General features: G+C 46.2%; 1 protein-coding gene across 1 annotated transcript in view; it reads right to left on the bottom strand.

Annotated features, from left to right (window-relative positions):
- Positions 1-25,807, bottom strand: part of LOC115472221 (CDK5 regulatory subunit-associated protein 2-like) — a gene marked incomplete in the record, with an annotated part of 793,551 nt that overhangs the window by 699,300 nt on the left and 68,444 nt on the right. The window contains 1 exon segment of the mRNA XM_030206415.1: positions 16,926-16,984. Coding sequence (XP_030062275.1) covers positions 16,926-16,984 — 59 coding nt within the window.

The raw sequence follows: 25,807 nt of genomic DNA on the forward strand, positions 1-25,807 counted from the left end.
GGAGGAAGAGAAATGCTGCCTATGACCCAAAGAACACCGTCCCCACTGTCAAGCATGGAGGTGGAAATGTTATGTTTTGGGGGTGTTTCTCTGCTAAGGGCACAGGACTACTTCACCGCATCAATGGGAGAATGGATGGGGCCATGTACCGTACAATTCTGAGTGACAACCTCCTTCCCTCCGCCAGGGCCTTAAAAATGGGTCGTGGCTGGGTCTTCCAGCACGACAATGACCCAAAACATACAGCCAAGGCAACAAAGGAGTGGCTCAGGAAGAAGCACATTAGGGTCATGGAGTGGCCTAGCCAGTCACCAGACCTTAATCCCATTGAAAACTTATGGAGGGAGCTGAAGCTGCGAGTTGCCAAGCGACAGCCCAGAACTCTTAATGATTTAGAGATGATCTGCAAAGAGGAGTGGACCAAAATTCCTCCTGACATGTGTGCAAACCTCATCATCAACTACAGAAGACGTCTGACCGCTGTGCTTGCCAACAAGGGTTTTGCCACCAAGTATTAGGTCTTGTTTGCCAGAGGGATTAAATACTTATTTCCCTCTGCAGAATGCAAATAAATTCATATACTTTCCACAATGTGATTTTCCGGATTTAATTTGTGATGTGCTATCTCTCACTGTTACCAATAACCTACCCTTCAATTATGGGCTGCTCATGTCTTTGTCAGTGGGCAAACTTACAAAATCAGCAAGGGATCAAATACTTATTTCCACCACTGTATATATATAGTTATAGTTATATATATATAACTATATGTATATATATATAGTTATATATGTATATATAGTTATATATGTATAACTATATATAACTATATAGTTATATATAGTTATATATGTTTCATAATTTTTATTAATTTTTATATACTTATTACAGAAATTAACATACTGCAAAAGTGTAATACAGCCTTTAAGTGATTAATACAAAGGAAATAATAATCAAGCAAATTGTCCTAAACAAAGACAAAATATTGGCTTCCTTAGACCCCAATAATGGGGGGGGGGGGGGGGGTAGGAATTAGTGAAGATAACACAATCATAACATTTAAATGAAAAATTTTGGTTCCGTTAGTCCCATATGTATCTCAACTCTATCGTTGTTTATTGTCTAGGAGAGTCTGAAGCTGATCAGGCATATAATATATGTATTTGACTTGATTTAACCTGATGACACATTTACAGGAATAAGCCAGGAGGAAAGAACCTCCCAATTCCAATACTTTTGACCTCATAGAGAGAAACTTTTTTCGTTTTTCTTATGTAGATTTAGTCACATCCGGATAAAGCCAAATCTTTTGGCCAGCAAAAACACGGTTAGTTGATTTAAAGTAAAGACGCATTACTGCGTTTAAATCCTGTTGGAATACAAAGGAAATTATCAACGTCCCCCTTTCAGGTGGTTCTTCAATTGTTTGCTCCAAAATGGCTGTGACATTTTGTAGGTCTATAGAATTCTCTGTTCCAGCTTTTTTCATCGTACTTGGTATATAATAGATCTTATTCAAAGGGGGAAAAGCTTCTTGGGGAAAATTTAAGTTTTCTTTTAAATATCTCTGGAAGATATCTTTTGGTGCTTCTCCCAATATTCTAGGAAAATTCAATATTCGGAGATTTAATCTCCTATTAAAATTCTCTACTTGTTCCAGTTTTCTTCTGATTTCCATATTATCTTTTACCACAACCATTTTAAAATCCTCAATTTGCTTTGTCTCTCTCTCTAAGGCCTCAATCTTAGAAGAAAAATCTTGTTTTGCCATGTCTAGGGAGCCTTTCACCTCCTGTACATTCAAATTCAAAGTCTTTACCTCATCTGAAGATTGTCTCAGGGTTTTTTCTATTTCCAATAACTTCAGCCAGATCTTGCCCAGGCTCACCTCCGTCTCTCCTGTAGCTGCAGATATCCTTGCAGAGTTGGACTCCCCTCTGAGCTACTCGGAGTAGCCCTTTCCGGGTTCCGAGAGAAGCCCCGTCCTGCTCAAGGCAGTTGCAGGGCAAGGAGGCGTCGTAGAGAAAGGCGGGGAGAGAGAGACTTCTATTTCCTGCGGGGGGCTCGCTTCACCGGTCCCTCCTGCTAAGGACTCCGCTCCGCTTCTTCGGGACAATGCGGGGAAGAAGCGTTCCAAACCTCCGCTTGCCGGTGTGGACGTCGTGGGATGAAGGGAAGTCCCCCGAGTCGTCCCCTTACGTTTAGTATGCGGCATTTAGAAAAACAGGTAAATAATTCAAAATTCAGCAAGTAGTAGGCAGGAGCTCGCTTCCAACACCTCCGCTCACGGCGCCATCTTGACACGCCCCCCCCCCTATTATATATATATATATAAAAATGGTTTTCCATAACTAAACTAGAGGTTGGGGGGTACAAATTATTAAAGGTTTGATGATGGACATTATTATGCTGTCCTCCTTATGTACATTTTGCTATTTGAATCTCAGTATCATTTTAGTGTTGGATATGTATGCTTTGATTTGTCATCAAGAACTGTTGATGACTCAAAAACAGTTTCCCTTTTCTATTTGCTAGGTCATGCTCCCCGTTGCTCAAATTTCAAGTTTATTATAAAGTTTGCTACCCCATCATGGAAATGTCTGGGCAGCTTACAGACTAAAAGATAGAGTAAGAAAAAGAAAAAGTGATGAGAAAGGAGGGGAGGGGTGGAACTACAACTGTATATAGGAAAGTAGGAGGGACGAAAGAAGGGGAGAGCCTACACTGGCTAGATAGGCTTAACAACACCCACCTCTATGGTGACCCAAAGCAAAGTTAGGAGTACGCATCTAAGAAAAGGAATGTTTTAAGATTAGTTTTAAAGTTTTGAAGGGATGTTTCTTGGAGGAGAGACTGGGGTAACTTGTTCCGCTGTTCAGTAGATTGGACTGAAAAAAAAAATTTTTTTCTGGTGTTGATGGATAATTTCTCAGGAGGAGATAAAGTGAATGATACATACCTGTAGCAGGTGTTCTCCGAGGACAGCAGGCTGATTGTTCTCACGACTGGGTGACGTCCGCGGCAGCCCCCACCAACCGGAAAAAGCTTCGCGGGACGGTCGGCACGCAGGGCACGCCCACCGCGCATGCGCGGCCGTCTTCCCGCCCGTGCGCGACCGCTCCCGCCAGTTGAATGACTAGCAAAAGAAGGATGAAACACACAACTCCAAAGGGGAGGAGGGAGGGTAGGTGAGAACAATCAGCCTGCTGTCCTCGGAGAACACCTGCTACAGGTATGTATCATTCACTTTCTCCGAGGACAAGCAGGCTGCTTGTTCTCACGACTGGGGTATCCCTAGCTCTCAGGCTCACTCAAAACAAGAACCCAGGTCAATTGAACCTCGCAACGGCGAGGGTACAACAGAAAATTGACCTACGAAGAACAACTAACAGAGTGCAGCCTGACCAGAATAAATTCGGGTCCTGGAGGGTGGAGTTGGATTTACACCCCAAACAGATTCTGCAGCACCGACTGCCCGAACCGACTGTCGCGTCGGGTATCCTGCTGGAGGCAGTAATGTGATGTGAATGTGTGGACAGATGACCACGTCGCAGCCTTGCAAATCTCTTCAATAGTGGCTGACTTCAAGTGGGCCACCGACGCTGCCATGGCTCTAACACTATGAGCCGTGACATGACCCTCAAGAGCCAGCCCAGTCTGGGCGTAAGTGAAGGAAATGCAATCTGCTAGCCAATTGGAGATGGTGCGTTTCCCGACAGCGACCCCTAGCCTGTTAGGGTCGAAAGAAATAAACAATTGGGCGGACTGTCTGTGGGGCTGTGTCCGCTCCAAGTAGAAGGCCAATGCTCTCTTGCAGTCCAATGTGTGCAACTGACGTTCAGCAGGGCGGGTATGCGGCCTGGGGAAAAATGTTGGCAAGACAATTGACTGGTTAAGATGGAACTCCGACACCACCTTCGGCAGGAACTTTGGGTGGGTGCGGAGCACTACTCTGTTATGATGAAATTTGATATATGGAGCGTGAGCTACTAGGGCTTGAAGCTCACTGACCCTACGAGCTGAAGTAACTGCCACCAAGAAAATGACCTTCCAGGTCAAGTACTTCAGATGGCAGGTATTCAGTGGCTCAAAAGGAGGTTTCATCAGCTGGGTGAGGACGACGTTGAGATCCCATGACACTGTGGGAGGCTTGATAGGGGGCTTTGACAAGAGCAAGCCTCTCATGAATCGAACTACTAAAGGCTCTCCAGAGATGGCTTTACCTTCCACACGATAATGGTAAGCACTAATCGCACTAAGGTGATTCCTTACTGAGTTGGTCTTGAGACCAGACTCTGATAAGTGCAGAAGGTATTCAAGCAGGTTCTGTGCAGGACAAGAACGAGGTTCTAGGGCCTGGCTCTCACACCAAATGACAAACCTCCTCCACTTGAAAAAGTAACTCTTTTTAGTGGAATCCTTCCTAGAGGCAAGCAAGACACGGGAGACACCCTCAGACAGACCCAACGCAGCGAAGTCTAGGCCCTCAACATCCAGGCCGTGAGAGCCAGGGATTGAAGGTTGGGGTGCAGCAACGCTCCGTCGTTCTGCGAGATGAGAGTCGGAAAACACTCCAATCTCCACGGTTCTTTGGAGGACAACTCCAGAAGAAGAGGAAACCAGATCTGACGAGGCCAAAAGGGCGCGATCAGAATCATGGTGCCACGATCTTGCTTGAGCTTCAGTAAGGTCTTCCCCACCAAAGGTATGGGAGGATAAGCATACAGGAGGCCGGTCCCCCAATGAAGGAGAAAGGCATCTGACGCTAGCCTGCCGTGTGTCTGAAGTCTTGAACAGAACAGAGGCAGCTTGTGGTTGGTCCGAGAGGCGAAAAGGTCCACCGAGGGGGTGCCCCACTCTCAGAAGATCTTGCGTACCACTCTGGAATGGAGCGACCACTCGTGCGGTTGCATGACTCTGCTCAGTCTGTCGGCCAGACTGTTGTTTACGCCTGCCAGGTACGTGGCTTGGAGGAGCATGCCGAACCGGCACGCCCAACGCCACATCCCGACGGCTTCCTGACAGAGGGGGCGAGATCCGGTGCCCCCCTGCTTGTTGACGTAATACATTACAACCTGATTGTCTGTCCGAATTTGGATAATTTGGTAGGACAGCCGATCTCTGAAAGCCTTCAGTGCGTTCCAGATCGCTCGGAGCTCCAGGAGGTTGATCTGCATATCCTTTTCCTGGAGGGACCACAGACCCTGGGTGTGAAGCCCATCGACATGAGCTCCCCACCCCAGGCGAGACGCATCCGTCGTCAGCACTTTCGTGGGCTGCGGAATTTGGAATGGACGTCCCAGGGTCAAATTGGTCCGAATGATCCACCAGAGCAGTGAAGTGCGGCAACTGGTGGAGAGGCGGATGACATCTTCTAGATTCCCGGTGGCTTGGAACCACTGGGAAGCTAGGGTCCATTGAGCAGATCTCATGTGAAGACGAGCCATGGGAGTCACATGAACTGTGGAGGCCATATGACCCAGAAGTCTCAACATCTGCCGAGCTGTGACCTGCTGAGACGCTCTGGTATGCGAGGCCAGGGCCAGGAGATTGGTGGCCCTCGCTTCGGGAAGGTAGGCCTGAGCCGTCTGGGCATTCAGCAGAGCTCCTATGAATTCCAGAGACTGTGTTGGCTGGAGATTGGACTTTGGGTAATTTATCACAAACCCCAGCAGCTCCAGAAGTCGAGTAGTGCACTGCATAGACCGGAGGGCTCCCGCCTCCGAGGTGTTCTTGACCAGCCAATCGTCGAGATAGGGGAACACGTGCACTCCCAGCTTGCGTAGGTAGGCCGCTACCACCACGAGGCACTTTGTAAACACTCGTGGGGCAGAGGCGAGCCCAAAGGGCAGCACACAATACTGAAAGTGCCGTGCGCCCAGGCGGAATCTGAGATACTGTCTGTGAGCTGGCAGTATCGGGATGTGAGTGTATGCGTCCTTTAAATCCAGGGAACATAGCCAATCGTTTTTCTGGATCATTGGCAGAAGGGTGCCCAAGGAAAGCATCCTGAACTTTTCTTTGACCAGGAATTTGTTCAGGCCTCTCAGGTCTAGGATGGGACGCATCCCCCCTGTTTTCTTTTCCACAAGAAAGTACCTGGAATAGAATCCCTGCCCTTCCTGCCCGGGTGGTACGGGCTCGACCGCATTGGCGCTGAGAAGGGCGGAGAGTTCCTCTGCAAGCACCTGCTTGTGATGGGAGCTGAAAGATTGAGCTCCCGGAGGACAATTTGGAGGCAGGGAGGCCAAATTCAGGGCGTATCCGCACCGCACTATTTGGAGAACCCACTGGTCGGAGGTTATGAGAGGCCACCTTTGGTGAAAAAATTTTAACCTCCCCCCGACCGGCAGATCGTCCGGTACGGACACTTTGAGGGCGGCTATGTTCCCGTGGATCCAGTCAAAAGGCCTCTCCAGTGAAGGCGTGGGGTCCGAGGGAAGGCCCGTAGACTCCTCTGAGGAGAAATATCTAGGGTCCTCCTCTTCCCCCCACGAGGCCTCATCCTCGGTATCGGACATAAGCTCATGTAGCTGAGTCCTGAACCGGGCCCGGCTCGACGTCGAGGCACCGAGGCCTCGGTGTCGTCGAGCGGTGGACTCCCGCGCCGGCGGGGACGAAGCTCCCTCCATCGACGTCGACTCCACCTGCGTGGCGGTCGAGACCGGCGCCGCAAGTGGCGGCGGTGTCGACGGCCCCGGCGCCGGGCTAGAGCTCGCCGGCGCCACAGTCATCGGCGCCGAGGGCGCAAGCACCCCCGGCGCCGGCACAGCCTGGCGCATCAGCCCTTCCAGGATCCCTGGAAGGATGGCTCTGAGGCACTCGTCCAGGCCCGCTGCCGGGAAAGGCGGTGGGGCCGGTAGGGGTGTTGGCGCCAGAAGCTGATGGGGGCCAGGAGACGGCACCGACATGCCGGAACCCTGACGCATCGGTACCTCCACAACCGACGGGGACCTCTCCTCTCGACGTGGACGCTTCGGCGTCGCCTCCTCTCCGATGTCCGGATGCACCGAGGGCGACCGGTGACGGCGCTTCTTATCCTTCTTGCGATGCACGTCACCGGCGCCGGGAGGTATGGAGGAGGAGGAGGACGATCCCCCTCGGTCTCGAGGAGCCGGGTCAGAAAGGGTTCGGTCCCGTGGACCACGGGCTGAGGGAGTGACCGGGGCCGACTGCCCGCGCGGCCTCTCACCTCTACCCTCACCGGCGGGCCGACGGGACCTGTTCTCCTGGGGTCGATGCCATCAGTGCCGATGTCTCGGGCATCGATACCGGTACCGAAGGACCGGGCGTCGATACCGATGCCGTCGAGGTCGACGTCGAGGGGCCGGCGCAAGTTCCAAAAAGACGGTCCCGTAGAACTTGCCTCGCAACCTGAGTCCGTTTCCGGAGACCGAGACACAGGGGACACGACTTGAGATTGTGCTCCGGCCCGAGGCACTGGACGCACCAAGCGTGGGTGTCGGTCTGCGAGATCGGCCGGCCACACCGACCACACTTTTTAAATCCACTCGGGACCTTCGAGGACATCGACGGAAAAATCGCGTCGGCGAAGTCAAAGTCGTCGATGGTGGCGGAAATCACACCTCGAAAAAGGGGAAAATGACCGTGCGGCCACTAGGCCGCAACGCGGCGTCCCCACTAGAAGCGAGGGAAAAGGGGAGCGCGTGCTCCACACGCTCAGGTTTTTTTTTGTTTTTTTTTTTAAAGAAAACCGGGCGGTGTCCAAAACAAATAGAAACGAAAAAAATAAACGATTCGCGTAAACGCGATCGACTTTCCGGCGGCTGAGAATAGAGAGAGCGGCAAAGCACGACTCTCTCCAGACGCGGAAAAAAAGGAACTGGCGGGAGCGGTCGCGCACGGGCGGGATGACGGCCGCGCATGCGCGGTGGGCGTGCCCTGCGTGCCGACCGTCCCGCGAAGCTTTTTCCGGTTGGTGGGGGCTGCCGCGGACGTCACCCTGTCGTGAGAACAAGCAGCCTGCTTGTCCTCGGAGAATTAGCAGGTTTTGGAAGTTTGAGCGTAAGGTTCTTGTGTTTGTGTAGGGTGTTAATAAATGGGAAATATAGGCTAGTTCACCTGACTGATGGATTATAAAAACCAAGGGGCTCTTTTACTAAGCCATGTAGGTGCCTACACATGCTAAACGTACACAAAATTGGAGTTACCAACCGGTTACCGCGTAGCCCTTGCGGTAATTTCAATTTTGGCATGCGTCCGCTACGCGCGTCTGAAAAGTATTTTTTTTATTTTCGCCAAGTGGCATTTGACACGCGTAGGTCATTACTGCCCAGATTTTTTACTGCTAGGTCTATGGCTGATGGTAAGATCTCAGACCTAAAATGGACACGCAGCAATTTTGATTTTGCCGCACGTTCATTTTTGGCAAAAAAAAAAAAAAAAAAAGAGGCCTTTTTTTTTTTTTTTTTACAGGCGCACTAAAAAATGGATTGGCACGTGCTCAAAACCCACGCCTACACTACTGCAAGCCATTTTTCAGCGCACCTTTGTAAAAGGATCCCTAAGAGTAGAATTTTGTAGATAAAATGGTGGAGAAGAGGGAGCCAGTGGGCTGCTTTTAAAAGAGGGAGCCAGTGGGCTGCTTTTAGAAGAGGGAGCCAGTGGGCTGCTTTTAAAAGAGGCGTGACACAATCAAGTTTCTTTTTTGCCATTGAAAAGTTTAATGGCTGTGTTCTGGAATACTTGTAGGAGTCTAATGTCTGTAGTTCTGAGTCCTATATATAGTGAGTTACAGTAGTCGAGTCTGCTGAAGATAAAAGAATGGATAAGTATAGAGCGTCAATGGGTCTAGAAAAGGGCAAATTGATTAGATTTGTCATAGTTTGTAGAAGCATTATCTGATAACGGTAGAAATGTGTGGTCCAAAAGAAAGTGAGCCGTCTAAAGTAACACCTAAGATTTTAGTAGTTGTGAGATAGGAGTGGAGCAGAGAACAATCAGTTAAGGCAGCATTTGGGCAGTTCAAAAAGATGACACTTTTAGATTTATTAGGGTTCAGCATCACTTCATTATCCTGAAGCCAGGCGATTAACATTAGATTATGATTAATCTCATCTGATTGTCCGAGTAGTCTAAGATAGTAACATAGTAGATGACGGCAGAAAAAGACCTGCATGGTCCATCCAGTCTGCCCAAGACAAACTCATGTGTATACCTTACCTTGATTTGCACCTGTCTCTCCCAGGGCCCAGACCGTACAAGTCTGCCCAGCAGTTTTTCCCGCCTCCCAACCACCTGTCCCGCCTCCCATCACCGGCTCTGGCACAGACCATACAAGTCTGCCCTCCCCTATTCGCGCCTCCGAACCACCAAACCCTCTTCCCCCCACCTGCTCCGCCACCCAATTTTAGCTAAGCTTCTGAGGATCCATTTCTTCTGCACAGGATTCCTTTATGCATATCCCACACATGTTTGAATCCCGCAGGAGGGCATTCCAAGCATCCACCACCCTCTCCGTGAAAAAATACTTCCTGACATCTTTCCTGAGTCTGCCTCCCTTCAATCTCATTTCATGTCCTCTCGTTCTACCACCTTCCCATCTCCGGAAAAGATTTGTTTGTGGATTAATACCTTTCAAATATTTGAACGTCTGTATCATATCACCCCTGTTCCTCCTTTCCTCCAGGGTATACATGTTCAGGTCAGCAAGTCTCTCTTCATACGTCTTGGAACGCAAATCCCATACCATTCTCGTAGCTTTTCTTTGCACCGCTTCCATTTTTTTTGACATCCTTCGCAAGGTACGGCCTCCAAAACTGAACACAATACTCCAGGTGGGGCCTCACCAACGTCTTATACAGGGGCATTAAAACCTCCTTTCTTCTGCTGGTCACACCTCTCCCTATACAGCCTAACAATCTTCTCGCTACGGCTACCGCCTTGTCGCACTGTTTCGTCGCCTTCAGGTCCTCAGATACTATCACCCCAAGATCCCTCTCACCGTCCGTGCCAGACTCTCCCCGCCTAACACATACGTCTCACTTGGATTTCTACTCCTTAAGTGCATCACTTTGCATTTCTTCGCATTGAATTTTAATTGCCAAACGTTAGACCATTCTTCTTTCTTCTTCAGATCTTTTTTCATGTTTTCCACTCCCTCCGGGGTGTCCACTCTGTTGCAAATCTTGGTGTCATCCGCAAAAAGGCAAACTTTACCTTGTAACCCTTCAGCAATGTCACTCACAAATATATTGAACAGAATCGGCCCCAGCACCGATCCCTGAGGCACTCCACTACTCACCTTTCCCTCCTCCGAGCGAACTCCATTTACCACCACCCTCTGGCGTCTGTCCGTCAACCAGTTCCTAATCCAGTTCACCACTTCGGGTGAAGTAATTGGATGTCGTCTGCATAGACAAATGCAGTGAAACCTAAGGACTATGGTAAGGTGAGCAAGGGTGCTAGAAAAATGTTAAATAGCATAGGGGATAATATAGATCCCTGTGGAACTCCTGAGGACAAAAAAAAATTGGGCTGAGGTTTTGTTATGGAAGTGAACAATATTGGAGCAAGCCGTAAGACAGGACTGAAACCAAGTACATAAGTACATAAGTAGTGCCATACTGGGAAAGACCAAAGGTCCATCTAGCCCAGCATCCTGTCACCGACAGTGGCCAATCCAGGTCAAGGGCACCTGGCACGCTCCCCAAACGTAAAAACATTCCAGACAAGTTATACCTAAAAATGCGGAATTTTTCCAAGTCCATTTAATAGCGGTCTATGGACTTGTCCTTTAGGAATCTATCTAACCCCTTTTTAAACTCCGTCAAGCTAACCGCCCGTACCACGTTCTCCGGCAACGAATTCCAGAGTCTAATTACACGTTGGGTGAAGAAAAATTTTCTCCGATTCGTTTTAAATTTACCACACTGTAGCTTCAACTCATGCCCTCTAGTCCTAGTATTTTTGGATAGCGTGAACAGTCGCTTCACATCCACCCGATCCATTCCACTCATTATTTTATACACTTCTATCATATCTCCCCTCAGCCGTCTCTTCTCCAAGCTGAAAAGCCCTAGCCTTCTCAGCCTCTCTTCATAGGAAAGTCGTCCCATCCCCACTATCATTTTCGTCGCCCTTCGCTGTACCTTTTCCAATTCTACTATATCTTTTTTGAGATACGGAGACCAGTACTGAACACAATACTCCAGGTGCGGTCGCACCATGGAGCGATACAACGGCATTATAACATCCGCACACCTGGACTCCATACCCTTCCTAATAACACCCAACATTCTATTCGCTTTCCTAGCCGCAGCAGCACACTGAGCAGAAGGTTTCAGCGTATCATCGACGACGACACCCAGATCCCTTTCTTGATCCGTAACTCCTAACGCGGAACCTTGCAAGACGTAGCTATAATTCGGGTTCCTCTTACCCACATGCATCACTTTGCACTTGTCAACATTGAACTTCATCTGCCACTTGCACGCCCATTCTCCCAGTCTCGCAAGGTCCTCCTGTAATCGTTCACATTCCTCCTGCGACTTGACGACCCTGAATAATTTTGTGTCATCGGCGAATTTAATTACCTCACTAGTTATTCCCATCTCTAGGTCATTTATAAATACATTAAAAAGCAACGGACCCAGCACAGACCCCTGCGGGACCCCACTAACTACCCTCCTCCACTGAGAATACTGGCCACGCAATCCTACTCTCTGCTTCCTATCTTTCAACCAGTTCTTAATCCATAATAATACCCTACCTCCGATTCCATGACTCTGCAATTTCTTCAGGAGTCTTTCGTGCGGCACTTTGTCAAACGCCTTCTGAAAATCCAGATATACAATATCAACCGGCTCCCCATTGTCCACATGTTTGCTTACCCCCTCAAAAAAATGCATTAGATTGGTGAGGCAAGACTTCCCTTCACTAAATCCGTGCTGACTTTGTCTCATCAGTCCATGTTTTTGTATATGCTCTGCAATTTTATTCTTAATAATAGCCTCCACCATCTTGCCCGGCACCGACGTCAGACTCACCGGTCTATAATTTCCCGGATCTCCTCTGGAACCCTTCTTAAAAATCGGAGTAACATTGGCTACCCTCCAGTCTTCCGGTACTACACTCGATTTTAGGGACAGATTGCATATTTCTAACAGAAAGAGCTAAGTCTCGAATACCTATCTCATTAAGTCAATCCAGTAGAATAGTGTGATCAACTAAACCAAGGGCAGAAAAGAGGTCAAATGATAATAGCAGAAGAGAGTTGCTACAGTCTGATCTGCGAAGTATGAAGATAATAATGCCCAGGGGAGCAGTTTTGGTACCATGATGAGGCCTGAATCCAGTTTGATTAGGATGGAGAACATTGGTTTTTTGTCAGAAAGTCTAGAAGCTGCCTTCATCTACTATGTTACTATGTAAGATGAAAGTGAATTATGGTCTCTACAATCTTGCTGAGGAATGGAAGGTTGGCAATGGGGCAGTAGTTATTTTTATCCAAGATGGGTTTTGAAGGGTCTTTAAGTTTGGGTTTCACGACAGCTAGTTTCTAAGCTGCTGGGATGGTTCCTAATAAGAGGTAGATGAGATCATACGATGAATAAAAGGGCCAAGTTCTTTATTAGATCGTTTAACGAAGATAGATGGGATAGGGTCATGGGGAACTGTTGTAGATTTCATATTGTTAACGATGTTATGTAGATGTTGTTCTGTTGGGATATTAAAAGAAGAGAGCGTACTAGTTGAGAATGTAGAGATAGGGGTGGGCTCTGTTGGTCCATTACGAAGAGGTGGTGGTAGAGAAGCAATCAGGGTAGTAGTTTTAGTACTAAGGAAATCTGCTAGGTCTTGGGCCGTGGGAAGCGTGGTTGAATCAACTGGAGGTGAGAAGGGGGTATCTTAGAATAATAATATTTCTTTTTTGCGGCAAGGATTGCTAGTTTGTAAGAACATGCAGCATTTTTGTAAATAGTTAAAGTGGACAGGGAACACTGCTTTCACCAGATATGCTCAGCTTACCTGAGTTGCTGTTTGTATGCTTGAAGTTGTTGGGTATACCATGGTTCTTTTTGAGTTTGAGGGTATCTTGTTGCATGTTTAGTTATGAGTGCTAGAATTTCAAAAGCTGTTTGAAGCAATGAGTTCCAGGTTTCGATTTGTTCTGAGATTTGTTGAGTAATAAATCTGTGTCTAGTGAGTTATCTAGGATGGATTGAGGGTTCAATTTACTAAGATCTCTGGTTTCGATTTCTTGGGTTGTTCGTAAATTAGAGTTAGTGATGGAGTGAAGAAAAAAGGTTTGGAGGGAATGATCGGTCCAGGGCAAAGCAAAAGAGGCAAAGAAATACAGTTGATGTGTTGATGAGAGTGAACCAAGTCTAGGGTGTGTCCTGCAGTATGAGTTGGTTGTGATATATATGTGTAATATCAAGAACAGACAGCACAGTAAGAAGATCTTGAGTGTAAGGGGCTGATGCTTTTTCAATTTGAATACTGAAGTCACCTAGTATGATGGGGGCCTTGGATTTGACACAATGATGTGTTAATAGTGTTTGAATTAGTTGGAATGAAAAGGACCATGTTGGAAGACGATGGTAGAGGAGTAAAGTCAATTAAAGGGGAGGTTTTAAATTTAAATTTCAAGGAGTCTAAAGATGGTTGACAGTTGATCTCAAAATCAAACAGTAGCAATGAACGATGGTAGATTACAGTCACTCCTCCACCCCAACTGTAGTTCCTATTACTTAGAATCCTCTAAATGCAATATATGGTGGTAGTGGGAGTAACTCTTCAAACACTGATACTCAAACACAGAACTCCCACTGTACTGTAAAAAGGGGGACCGATGTGTCCACTTACAGTATTCACAGATGCTGTGTCAGTAGTACCCTGAGGGAGGAAAAAAGCCTCAAAGTACCAGAGTCAAAACGCTCCCCTTGGCAACATGCTGATCCTTTTGACCAATCGCTCGGTCATTAAAGGGATCCACTCCTCATCAAGGGCAAAAACCTCCCTAGAGTAACTAATCAACAGCGCCGGAGATATTGTCATCGGGAAACTTCCTCATTGATTCTATTACTCCTGAAAGTTTGCTGCTTAAATGTCAGACAACATCTTCATCTGCATGATTCTAACAAAAGTTGAAACAGTTTCAAAAGATCATTCAGTGAGAATAGCCTACAGCAGAGGGCGGAATCTAAAAGAGCTTTTGTGCCCCTCAGCTCTTCCATCCGGCTTGAACGATTCACACATAACAGAGAAAGGACAAAAAAAATCTAATGATTCATTATGATTGAAACTAGGACTTTTAATCACCCCAATGGAAGCAGGCGTTATGATTTGAGACTCTCAACTACCTGTAAAACAGAGGGAGTGATTTATTGCATTAAATGTCTGTGCAATAAATTGTTTGTTGGACGAACGGCTAGAGCACTCCACATACGGCTAATCGAACACCGTAATTCCATCATAACAAAGAAATTAAATCTTCCATTAGCAGTACATTGCATGCAATTTAACCATGGGTTTGATGATCTGAGGTGTTGGGTCATTCAAAGAGTCTTTCCACAGAACAGAGAAGGTGATTATAGGAGGCTACTGCTGCAAAAGGAACAGAGATGGATATTCCACCTTAACATCATAGAACCGAATGGTTTAAACGCAAGGATAGAATGGAGCCATTTTCTTTGATTGGCCCGATCCCCCGAAAGCGTCTGACGTCATTAGTTTAGTACGTTTAAAGACAGCTTACCTCAGGACATTCAGTGTTGCTGGTTGACTCAGGTTGAGGCGCCACTGTCTATTTAAAAAGTGTGAAAGATAATCATAGGCAATTTAGACGGATCTGATAAGATTCATCAATGAAAGTTCATTTGTTTGCAGCTTTTCCCAACGTGGACCCTGAAGCAGCTAATAGCTTACAAGAAGCACAGCAAAACGCTGGCCATCACTGGTCAGGGGAAACGAAGCTGTGGCAACCGTGGATATCGGCAGACCGTCTAATAGAAGCTAAGTTTCAACTTTTGTTAGAATCATGCAGATGAAGATGTTGACTGACATTTAAGCAGCAAATTTTCAGGAGTAATAGAATCAATGAGGAAGTTTCCTGATGACAATATCTCCGGCGCTGTTGATTAGTTACTCTGGGGAGGTTTTTGCCCGTGATGAGGAGTGGATCCCTTTAATGACCAAGCAATTGGTCAAAAGGATCAGCATGTTGCCAAGGGGATCATTTTGACCCTGGTACTTTGAAGGTTCCTATTACTTAGAAAGGATTTGAACTCTACAGGGATAGCCTTGTTTAAGTAGGCTATATCTATATCTGTGAACCATGTTTCTGTTAGTCATAGGAGATCTATCTTATGAATCAAAATTAAATTATGTATGAGGTGATATTTTCTCCTGGCAGAGTGAGTATTGAGAAGACCTGTTTTAACGAGGGAAGCTGGAAAGGATTTTGAGGTTGGTGTGTAAGCCAGGGGAATCGGTAAGAGTTGTCCTACCTGCACATAATTCACTTGAGAGGGCAGTGACTTCAAATGACCGCCATTGGAAGAGATAAGCACATGGAGGAAAGAAGCTGGCTTAAAAGGCTAAAGAAGCTGATAAAGATTTTTCCCAAGTGGAAAATCCATTATAGGTGTGTGCGTATTCAGCTGCATATGAAGGAGTGTACAAAAGAGCAAGATCTTTTCCTTATGCGTGCTCCTTCAGCGTGCAGCTTAGGGTGAAGAGATAAGGACGCTACCAGTCACGTTACTTCTGGTGCAATCAGGAGGGGGCTGGTACTGGAATCGCCGCGTTCGCTTGAGGCAGAGATCAGTCCTACAAAACACCAATACAGGCACAATCACAGCATGCAGAAAATAGCAGAGTTAGTGAAAGTGCATGTGCGCCGTTTAGGGTGAAGAGATAAAGATGCTACCATTAAAAGATACACAGCATAGTAGTTGATAATCACTCACTTTAGCCCCTCATTTCTACAGTCGTGCAGACATCTTTCTTTATGATTTGCCATCCCTTCGTCTACTGTTTCAGTCTGTAATTATTTCTCGCATTGACTACTGCAACTTTCTTTTTCATGGTCTCCCTCTCTATCAGATGTGTTGCCTATAATTAATCCAAAATACTGCGGTCAAACTTATTCATGGTGCAAAAAAAAAAAAAGGATAGTGTCACCCCCCTTCTGAAGTCTGAACAATAGCACCCTCCACTATTGTATTCTGTTTAAAACCCTGACATTAACTCATCAGATCCTACATTCTGGTCTCCCCCAGTTTCTGTTCAGATCATTTACCCCCTATGTTCCAAGTCATTCTCTACATTCCTCTAATCAACATCTGCTTGCTATACCCTCACAATTGCAGATACACTCCCACTGTGCTAAATCTACCCGTTTTTCTGTTATTGCTCCCACTTATTAGAAATCCATTCCTTTTCATATTCGTGTTGAACAGTCAATTAAAAACTTTACAACCACGCTAAAAACATTATTTTACTGAAGTGTATGGTATCACTAACTGACAGTCTTGTTTCTCTCACTGAAAGTTGCCCTGCCCATGGCCCTTGACAGCATTTCATGTGACTGTCACTCCCCTCCTGTGTCTGCTTAGGGCTTAATGATTTGCTGTTCCCCCCCAAATTAAAAAAAAACCCAAAACATTTGTAGCCTACATTCCCTTTGTGGTTCTTTCCTCTCCTTTACATTTATTATTGTAAACTGCTTAGATACCTATGGAATTTGCAGTATATTAAGTGAAGTTGAACCTTGAATAGCAGGAAGGAAAACAGGGGCATAAAACCCAGGGCACCAAGGTGAAATTTCTAATTGCCAGGTCCACTCAAGATGTTTCAAGTCCTGTAGATCCAAGAGCTACAGAATGAACAAAGAGCAGTGGCATATGTATCAGAGACCGCAATTCAAGTAATTATAAATCACTAATTTTTTTACTTACCTTTTCAAAATCCTTCATTGTTCGAGCCCTGAGTACCGATAATCTATCTTTGGCGATGTCTGGAAATATAGACATGATTATATATTAGTATAAGTTTAGAGGCCAGAAGTACCTGAAATATTTTCCTATACCACAAGATGATCCTGAAGGAGCCCCTACATTGCTATGGCCCTTAGACAAACTGATCAAAACACAAAACTGACTTAGGACATTTTCTAGCACATAGCTTTAAGTAATGCTAATTTTTTATTTTAATTTACTTTTCCCTTCAGCAGGTATACAAAAACTCTTTTAGCATTTTACATAAAAAGAAATACAACTGAAATGATCAAATGATCCGACACAGATCAGGACATGGGCGTCCTTCTCTCAAGGTTGCCCAAATCGGCATAATCGAAAGCGGATTTTGGGCATCCTCAACTGCTTTCTGTCGTGGGGACAACCAAAATTCACGGGGTCGTGTCGGCACCGTACCGAAGGCGGGACTGGGGCATGATTTAGAGATGAGCGTCCTCGGCCAATAATGGTAAAAAGAAGGGTGTCCCTGACAAGCATTTGGCCGACTTCACTTGGTCCATTTGTTTTCACGACCAAGCCTCGAAAAGATGCCAGAACTGACCAGATGACCACCAAAGGAAATCGGGGATCACCTCCCCCTTACTGCCCCAGTGGTCACCAAACCCCTCCCACCACCCAAAAAAAAAAAAAAAAAATTAAAAAAAAGTTTTTTCCAGCCTCTATGCCATGCCTCAAATGTCATACTACTACTACAAATCATTTCTATAGCGCTACCAGTCGTACGCAGCGCCATCTCCATCACAGCAGTATGCAGGTCCCTGGAGCAGTTTTTAGTGGGTGCAGTGCACTTCAGGCAGGCGGACCCAGGCCCATCCCCCCCACCTCTTACACTTGTGGTAAATGTTGAGCCCTCCAAACCCTCCCAAAACCCACTGTACCCACATGTAGGTACCCCCCTTCACCCCTTAGGGTTATGGAAGTGGTGTACAGTGGGTTTTGGGGGGGTTGGAGGGCTCAGCACCAAAGGTAAGGGAGCTATGCAGCTGGGAGCAATCTGTGAAGTCCACTGCAGTGCCCCTGGAGTGCCCGGTTGGTGTCCTGGCATGTGAGGGGGACCAATGCACTATGAATGGTGGCTCCTCCCACGACCAAATAGCTTGGATTTTGTCGTTTTTGAGATGTGCGTCCTCAGTTTCCATTATCGCCGAAAACCAGGGACGACCATCTCAAAAACGACCCAAGGATGACCATCTCTAAGGTCGACCTAAAATTTCATGATTTGGGCGTCCCCGACCGTATTATCGAAATGAAAGATGGACGCCCATCTTGTTTCGATAATACGGGTTGCCCCACCCCTTTACAGGGCCGTCCTGCGAGGATGCCCTCATGACAACTTGGGCGCCCCATTCGATTATGCCCCTCCACATGTATTTTTGTGAAAAATGAGAGCTGAGATTATTTTTCCATTCTTTGAGAGTATAAAGCGGATCTGGAACATTCCCAATGGCCACCTTATTCGTTATTTACAAATTCAGCATTACTGGGAGGGATTAAAAAGAAAAGAAGTTCAAAATATAAAATGGAATGAGCTGGATGCCATACATTGCCTCTCAAATTTAATAAGCTTTCCATATTGGTATCAAAATACACTTAGAATAAAGAACACTAATTCTATTAGTGCTTGCTGAGGTATGGTCTGATGACTTGGGGATAGATACAGTGGAAGATAATTTAAGGAAAAGTTGGGAAGAAGGATATAAGATTATAACTAATGCAGAGTTGCAAGAATTATGTTGAAAATCTCTCACAGAGTCCAAATTACAAAAGTAAGAAGTTTCCAATTGAAACTGTGGGAGGATGATGCCTGTATTAAATGCTGATTAATTGAGAGATGAGAATGTGGCTGTTCATTTAGATACACTGAAGAAGACATGGAATATACATTGCAGGCACACCCATACTCACACAAATCTGAGTAACAGATAAGAAAGATTAAGTTCAGCCCTCAGATTCACATGTTTGTACTTTCATTTTATGAATGAGCAATTTATGGGTTCTAAAATCCGTGTATTTCCTGATTTTTCTAGAGACACACAAAAGAGACACCAGGAGTTCCTGACATTGAGACCCAGAGCTTTGGCTCTGGGTATGAGTTTTGCGCTAAAATTTCCTTACTAATGTTTTTGGCTATTTCAGGGTAAATCTTATTTCTTTATAACCCTAAATTGCTCTTGGACTTTATTGTGGCAAAAGGAAGAATTGAGAGACAAGACTTGAGACCCAATGTTAGGGCTGGCTAGGGGTATGTGGTGGAGGATGTGATCCTATGTAATAATCTAATCTGATACCTCTTAGGTGTCTTTTTTTCCTCTTCTTAGTTCTATTCTTTTTCCTTAATTTTTGTTTGTTATTGTAGTTGATTTTCTGTGATATGTAAATTGAAATTTCAAAAATTAAAAAAAAAAAAAATGAAGAATAGCCATACTAGGTGAGACCAATGGTCCATCTAGCCCAGTATCCTGTTTCCAACAGTGACCAATCCAGGTCAGATGTACCTGGCAGAAACCCAAATATTAGAAATATCCATTCTACCAATGACAGAGTAAGCATTGGCTTCCCCAAGTCTATCTCAATAGCAAACTATGGACTTTTCCTCCAGGAACTTGTCCAAACTTTTTTTTATTTTTTAATTTTTATAGAAGTCTTTATTGAACTTTGCTGATACAGAACAAAATATAATCAACACATTACAATACAAGACTGACCTAAAGAAGCCCCCAGAAGAAACTGAATGCAAAATCCAGCCAAAGTTTGGGAAGAAGAGTCACAGAAACCCGCAAGGCCCAATGGTAGTTCTAAAGGATCGAACTGAAGAGAAAAAAATGGTACAGCCAGGCACCCCCACCATGATATAGGAATGCTAAACAGGACATCCTGGGCAGACAAAAGCCCAACCCGGAACATTGAGAAGCGGGCTAAGTCTGAAATAGCAACTAGTGCCACACCAATGGAAGCAGGCTTGAAAAATAAAGAAAAGTCTTAGCCAGAAGGCAACAAGTTCAAGACAGCAACCGACTCCCCCCCCCCCCCCCCCCCTCCTCCACAGAAAGAGTGGATGAGCCTTGCCACTGAACCTGGGGAAAATACTGCAACGAGATAGGAGAAAGTACCCCCACAACGTTCAGAAGGTGAAAGGCCGGCAAGATGATGTATCAACCAGACCAACAGCAGCCTAACAACAACCAATCAGATCCCCAGGGAAAGGCAGGCTGGCATCATGGTAGTATGCAATGATGTGACTTAAAGAAGGCCCCACCTGGAGCTGTGCTCCCTGGTAAGCAATAGAACTGCAATCCCCAGCCCAAGAGACTAAAGCTGTGCCCCACAGTCCAAGATGGAGCTCCCATTCGAAGGTGGAACTGAGGAGCATGTGGAAAGACAGCACAGCACACCCCCTCTCCAGGGCTAGTCATGCCCAATAAAAGCTGGCTTGTACAGACACAGCACCATGCCCCACAGGCAAAGATGGCACCCTGCACCACATTCGGCAATGGAGCATCGCTCCAGATGTGGAGACAAGAGTTTGGCACTATATACAGAAATGGAGCCACATGCGAAATACAGAGATAGAGAATTGTGTTATATACAGAGATGGAGTAACGCCAAGCCAAGAACACCACCTCAGTAGGTCAGCGGTGAACCAACAGAACAGGACCAGGAGTCCAGAACCAGAGACTGACAAGACCGTGTCACCATCAAAATAGCCCCAAGAGAGAAATCCGGCTGGCTAGAAGGCCCCTGGCTCCGCAAAAGAGAAAGTGAATTTATCGTCCAGAAAACATACAGTACCAGAGTGGGCTGTCCAACACTGCGGACAAATGCTGCCACCTCAGAAGAGACTCTGCTCTTTAATAGAGCTCCCCACTAGAGAATGACACGGGGACGGGGAACCATAGTAACCGCAGGGATGGGGACAGGAGACAAACTTTGCCCCTGTGTCATTTTCTACTTTGAAGACTGTTAATGAACTGGACTGTTATTTATGTTTAAGTGAGGCCTACAAAGATATTTTGATTTTTTGGAAAAACAGGCAACATACTGGCCACAACTAGCAAAATTTGCATGGGGGATCCTGTACGTCCTGCTACCAGCACATCTTCTAAGAAGACAACTTCTATTCCAGGAAGGACTGTGGAAGATAGGAGAGCTAGATTGAATCCTGAGATTGTTGATGACTTCTTATTTATCCACAGAATAAAAAACCATAACAGTGCTTTTAGGGCATATAGAACGGGTTGTATTTTATACCCCTGGACATCTTAACAGTGTAGATTCCTTAGTGTAGTAGAGAGGTGTGGTAGCCATATTAGTCCACTTTTAAAGGTAATCAATAGAAATAAAACAAAATAAAACATGGAAAAGAAAATAAGATGATACCTTTATTATTGTACATAACTTAATACATTTCTTGATTAGCTTTCGAAGGTTGCCCTTCGTCAGATCGGAAATAAGCAAGTGTTGGTAGATGACAGTATATATAAGTGAAACATCAAAGCATTTCAGTGACAGTCTAACAGAATGGGGGTGGATAGGTGAGAGGAGGGTGACAAACAGAGCAATACAACTTTATGGTTTATAATGGGCTAGAAAACCCAGATCTTTGTTAAGTCCTGTCTGGTGGGTGTCAAAATATTCAATCATTCTGACTTCAAAGGTCTTATGTTCCTGTATTGTTTTAAAGTTATCTTTCAGGATTCTTACTATGAAATCACTGGTACAGTGTTCTGGTTTTGTAAAGTACTGCCCCACAGGAGTGGAATCCTGGCTGGCACTGGCATTTTTCATGTGATGTCTATGTAAACTAAATCTTGTCTTTAGCATCTGGCTTGCTTCTCCAATATAGCATCCTTCGTCACGTTTTTTACACTGAATGATATATACCACATTGGAAGGTGAGCATGTAAAGGACTCCTTTATGTTGAATATTTTTCCTTTGTGAATGACTATGGGGTCCTGTGAAATGTTTTGGCATAGCTTGCAGCTGGATATATTGCAAAATTGTGTGCCATTCTCTTCTTTTTAAGTCTGTGTTGGGAGCTTACTTCTGATTAGCTTGTGTTTTAAGCTGGGTGGCTGTCGGAAAGCCAGCACTGGTGGTGATGGGAATATATCTTTCAGTAATTCATCCTCCTGGAGTAGAGGCTGAAGATCTTTTATGATTTTTTTTAATCTTTCCAGCTCTGGGTTGTATGTCACTATAAGGGGGATTCTGTCTGTGGCTTTTTTTTCTTTGTACTGTAGCAGATTTTCCCTGGGTGTTTTGAGGGAGGAGGCAATATTCTTGGAGATTATTTTGGGGTTGTAGTCTTTCTGTTTGAAGGATGCAGTCAGGATTTCAAGCTGTCTGTCTCTGTCCCTTGGGTCAGAGCAGATACGGTGGTATCTTGTGGCTTGGCTGTAAATAATGGATCTTTTTGTATGTGAAGGGTGGAAGCTGGAGTTGTGGAGGTAGCTGCATCTGTCTGTGGGTTTCTTGCATATAGATGTTTGTATATAGCCATCGCTGATTGAGACCGTGGTGTCCGAAATATTGACTTTTTCTGGGGAGTAGTCAATTTTGAATCTGATTGTAGGATGGTATGTATTGAAGGAAATGTAAAATTGTTTCAGTTTCTTCCCCCTCAGTCCAAATCATAAAAATGTAATCGATGTACTGGTAGTATTTTAGGGGTTTGGTCTGGTATGTATTCAGAAATATATCTTCCAGCACTGATCAGGGAACAGACCGTAGAAGTCTACCCAGCACTGGTTTTCCTTCCCAATTACCGGTGTTGCCACCCAATCTCCGCTAAGATTTCATAGATCCATTCCTTCTAAACAGGATTCCTTTGTGTTTATCCCACACATGTTTGAATTCCATTACTAGTAGTGCTTTAGAAATGTTAAGTAGTAGTAGTAGTATTACTGTTTTAATCTCCACCACCTCCCGAAGGAGGGCATTCCATGTATCCACCACCCTTTCCGTGAAAAAATACTTCCTGACATTATTCCTGAGTCTGCACCCCTTCAACCTCAATTCATGTCTTCTAGTTTTACTGCCTTCCCATCTCCAGAAAAGGTTTGCTTGTGGATTAATACCTTTCAAATATTTAAACGTCTGTATCATGTCACCCCTGTTTCTCCTTTCCTCCAAGGTATACATGTTCAGGTCGGCAAGTCTCTCTTTGTATGGTTTGAAACGCAAATCCCACACCATTTTTGTAGCTTTTCTTTGCACCGCTTCCAGTCTTTTTATATCTTTAGCAAGATACAGCCTCCAAAACTGAACACAATACTCCAAGTGGGGCCTCACCAATGACTTGTAGAGAGGCAACAACTCATGCTGGTTATACCCCTGTCTATGCAGCCTAGTACCCATCTGGCCACGGCTGTTGCCTTGTCACGTTTCTTCACCTTCACATCCTCAGACACCAACACCTCAAGGTCTCTCTCCTGAATCGAGCTTACTAATCTCTCCCCTCCTATTCGGTATCTCTCTTTAGGGTTTCTGCATACCAAATGCATCACTCTGCATTTCTTGGCAGCCAGTAAGCAGCCAGTCTATGTTGAAATTAATATGAGATTGAGTATGAGCTATTACTAGATATGAGATGTGTCTATTTTCGCTCTATATACATGTATATATGTTTTGTTTTGTGAGGTGTGATAGATTTATGGGGGGCAGACTCAAGAAAAATGTCAGGAAGTATTTTTTCACGGAGAGAGTAGTGGATGCTTGGAATGCCCTCCCGCGGGAGGTGGTGGAAATGAAAACGGTAATGGAATTCAAACATGCGTGGGATAAGCATAAAGGAATCCTGTGCCGAAGGAATGGATCCTCAGGAGCTTAGTCAAGATCGGGAGGCGAGGCTGGTGGTTGGGAGGCGGGGATAGGGCTGGGCAGACTTATACGGTCTGTACCAGAGCCGGTGGTGGGAAGCGGGACTGGTGGCTGGGAGGCGGGGATAGTGCTGGACAGACTTGTACAGTCTGTGCCAGAGCCGGTGGTTGGGAGGCAGGGCTGGTGGTGGGGAGGTGAGGATAGTGCTGGGCAGACTTATACGGTCTGTGCCTGTGCCAGAGCCGGTGATTGGGAGGTGGGGCTGGTGGTTGGGAGGCGGGGATAGTGCGGGGCAGACTTATATGGTCTGTGCCCTGAAGAGCACAGGTACAAATCAAAGTAGGGTATACACAAAAAGCAGCAAATATGAGTTATCTTGTTGGGCAGACTGGATGGACCGTGCAGGTCTTTTTCTGCCGTCATCTACTATGTTACTATGTTACTCCTGATGAAGGAAGAGCGAAATGCGGTCTTGCATTGAGGAACAGAGGATTGTACTGAGTGTGTGAAAGATAATCAGCTGAATTGATTCACTGTGCACATACTGCTTCGATAGCCTTCCCTGGGAAAGCGTTGTGCAGTTTTATGCGACCTGGAACAGTGGACTATGAAAAACAGAGGCTTTTTAATGAAGCGCTACTGAATAAGGTTTGCTGTATTACGTGAAGAGACATCCCACGTGTATACTGGACTATTATGATCATATAGCGCTTTTCTGTTCAGATTGATGATAATCTGTTATTGTAAATTTAGAGGCGTGGTCAGCAGACCAATGTTTCAGCCAAAGCCACCGCCGCGCAGAGATTGTCTGAGCCATGCCTTTCGCTGAGGCCCTCAAGACATCATACAGCAAGTCTGCCAAATAGGCTAAGCCCGATTCCAGGGCCGGCCAATCAGCCCTCAAGGAATGATCCGAGGGGGAAGCCCGCTGCACCATAGTCAGGCACGCCCTGGCCACATAGGAGCCGCAAACTGAGGCCTGCAAACTTAAAGCAGCCGCCTCAAAGGACGACCTTAAGGCCGCCTCCAATCTTCTGTCTTGGGCGTCCTTTAGGGCCGTGCCACCTTCCACCGGCAACGCCGTTTTCTTAGTCACCGCAGTGATTAAAGAATCCACGGTAGGCCACAGATAGGCCTCACGTTCACTCACAGCCAAAGGATAGAGGCGGGACATAGCCCTAGCCACTTTAAGGCTCGCTTCTGGGACATCCCATTGAGCCGAAATTAAGGTGTGCATGGCATCATGCACGTGGAAGGTTCTAGGCGGGCGCTTCGTCCCCAGCATAATGGCAGAGCCAACAGGGGCTGAGGGAGAGACGTCCTCCGGAGAGGAAATCTTCAAAGTGTCCATGGCCTGTAACAACAGGTTGGGCAAATCCTCTGGGCTAAAAAGCCGCGCTGCAGAGGGGTCATCCGCTCCATCCGAGCGGGGATCCGTCTCCTCCAAGGAATCCGCAAAGGACCGTTGGGAGACCTCAGACACGCTGCCCTCATCTACATCGGAGGAGACAAATTCCTCCAAGGCCTGGGAATCAACCCGAGGGCGTTTACCTCTGGGAACCTCAACCTCTTTACCAGACGAGGGAGCAGGGGCAGCGTTGTGCATGAGGAAGGCCTGATGCAGCAGCAAAACAAACTCGGGGGAGAAACCCCCCAGACTGTGCACTTTCGCAGCCTGGGCAACAGCCCTAGACGCACCCTCAACCGGCGCTCGCAATAGCGGGGGAGAGACATGCTGCGCATCCAAAATGGCGTCCGGCGCGAAACTCCGCGAAGGAGCCGCGCGGGAAGAACGGCTCTTAACTTTAGCCGCTTCTGTGCCGTCGCCCAAATTAAGGGCGTTCATGGCATTAATGTCTCCAACCTCAAGGGCGGCCCATGAAGAAGCCGTCCGAGCCGCGTGGCCGGCCAAGATGGCGGAGGCGAGGAGCAGGGGATGGGCGTTTATGGCGGGAAAAACCGCCACGCCGGAGGAAGGACCGGG

Source organism: Microcaecilia unicolor, chromosome 6 (genome assembly GCF_901765095.1).
Source record: "Microcaecilia unicolor chromosome 6, aMicUni1.1, whole genome shotgun sequence".
NCBI lineage: Eukaryota > Metazoa > Chordata > Amphibia > Gymnophiona > Siphonopidae > Microcaecilia > Microcaecilia unicolor.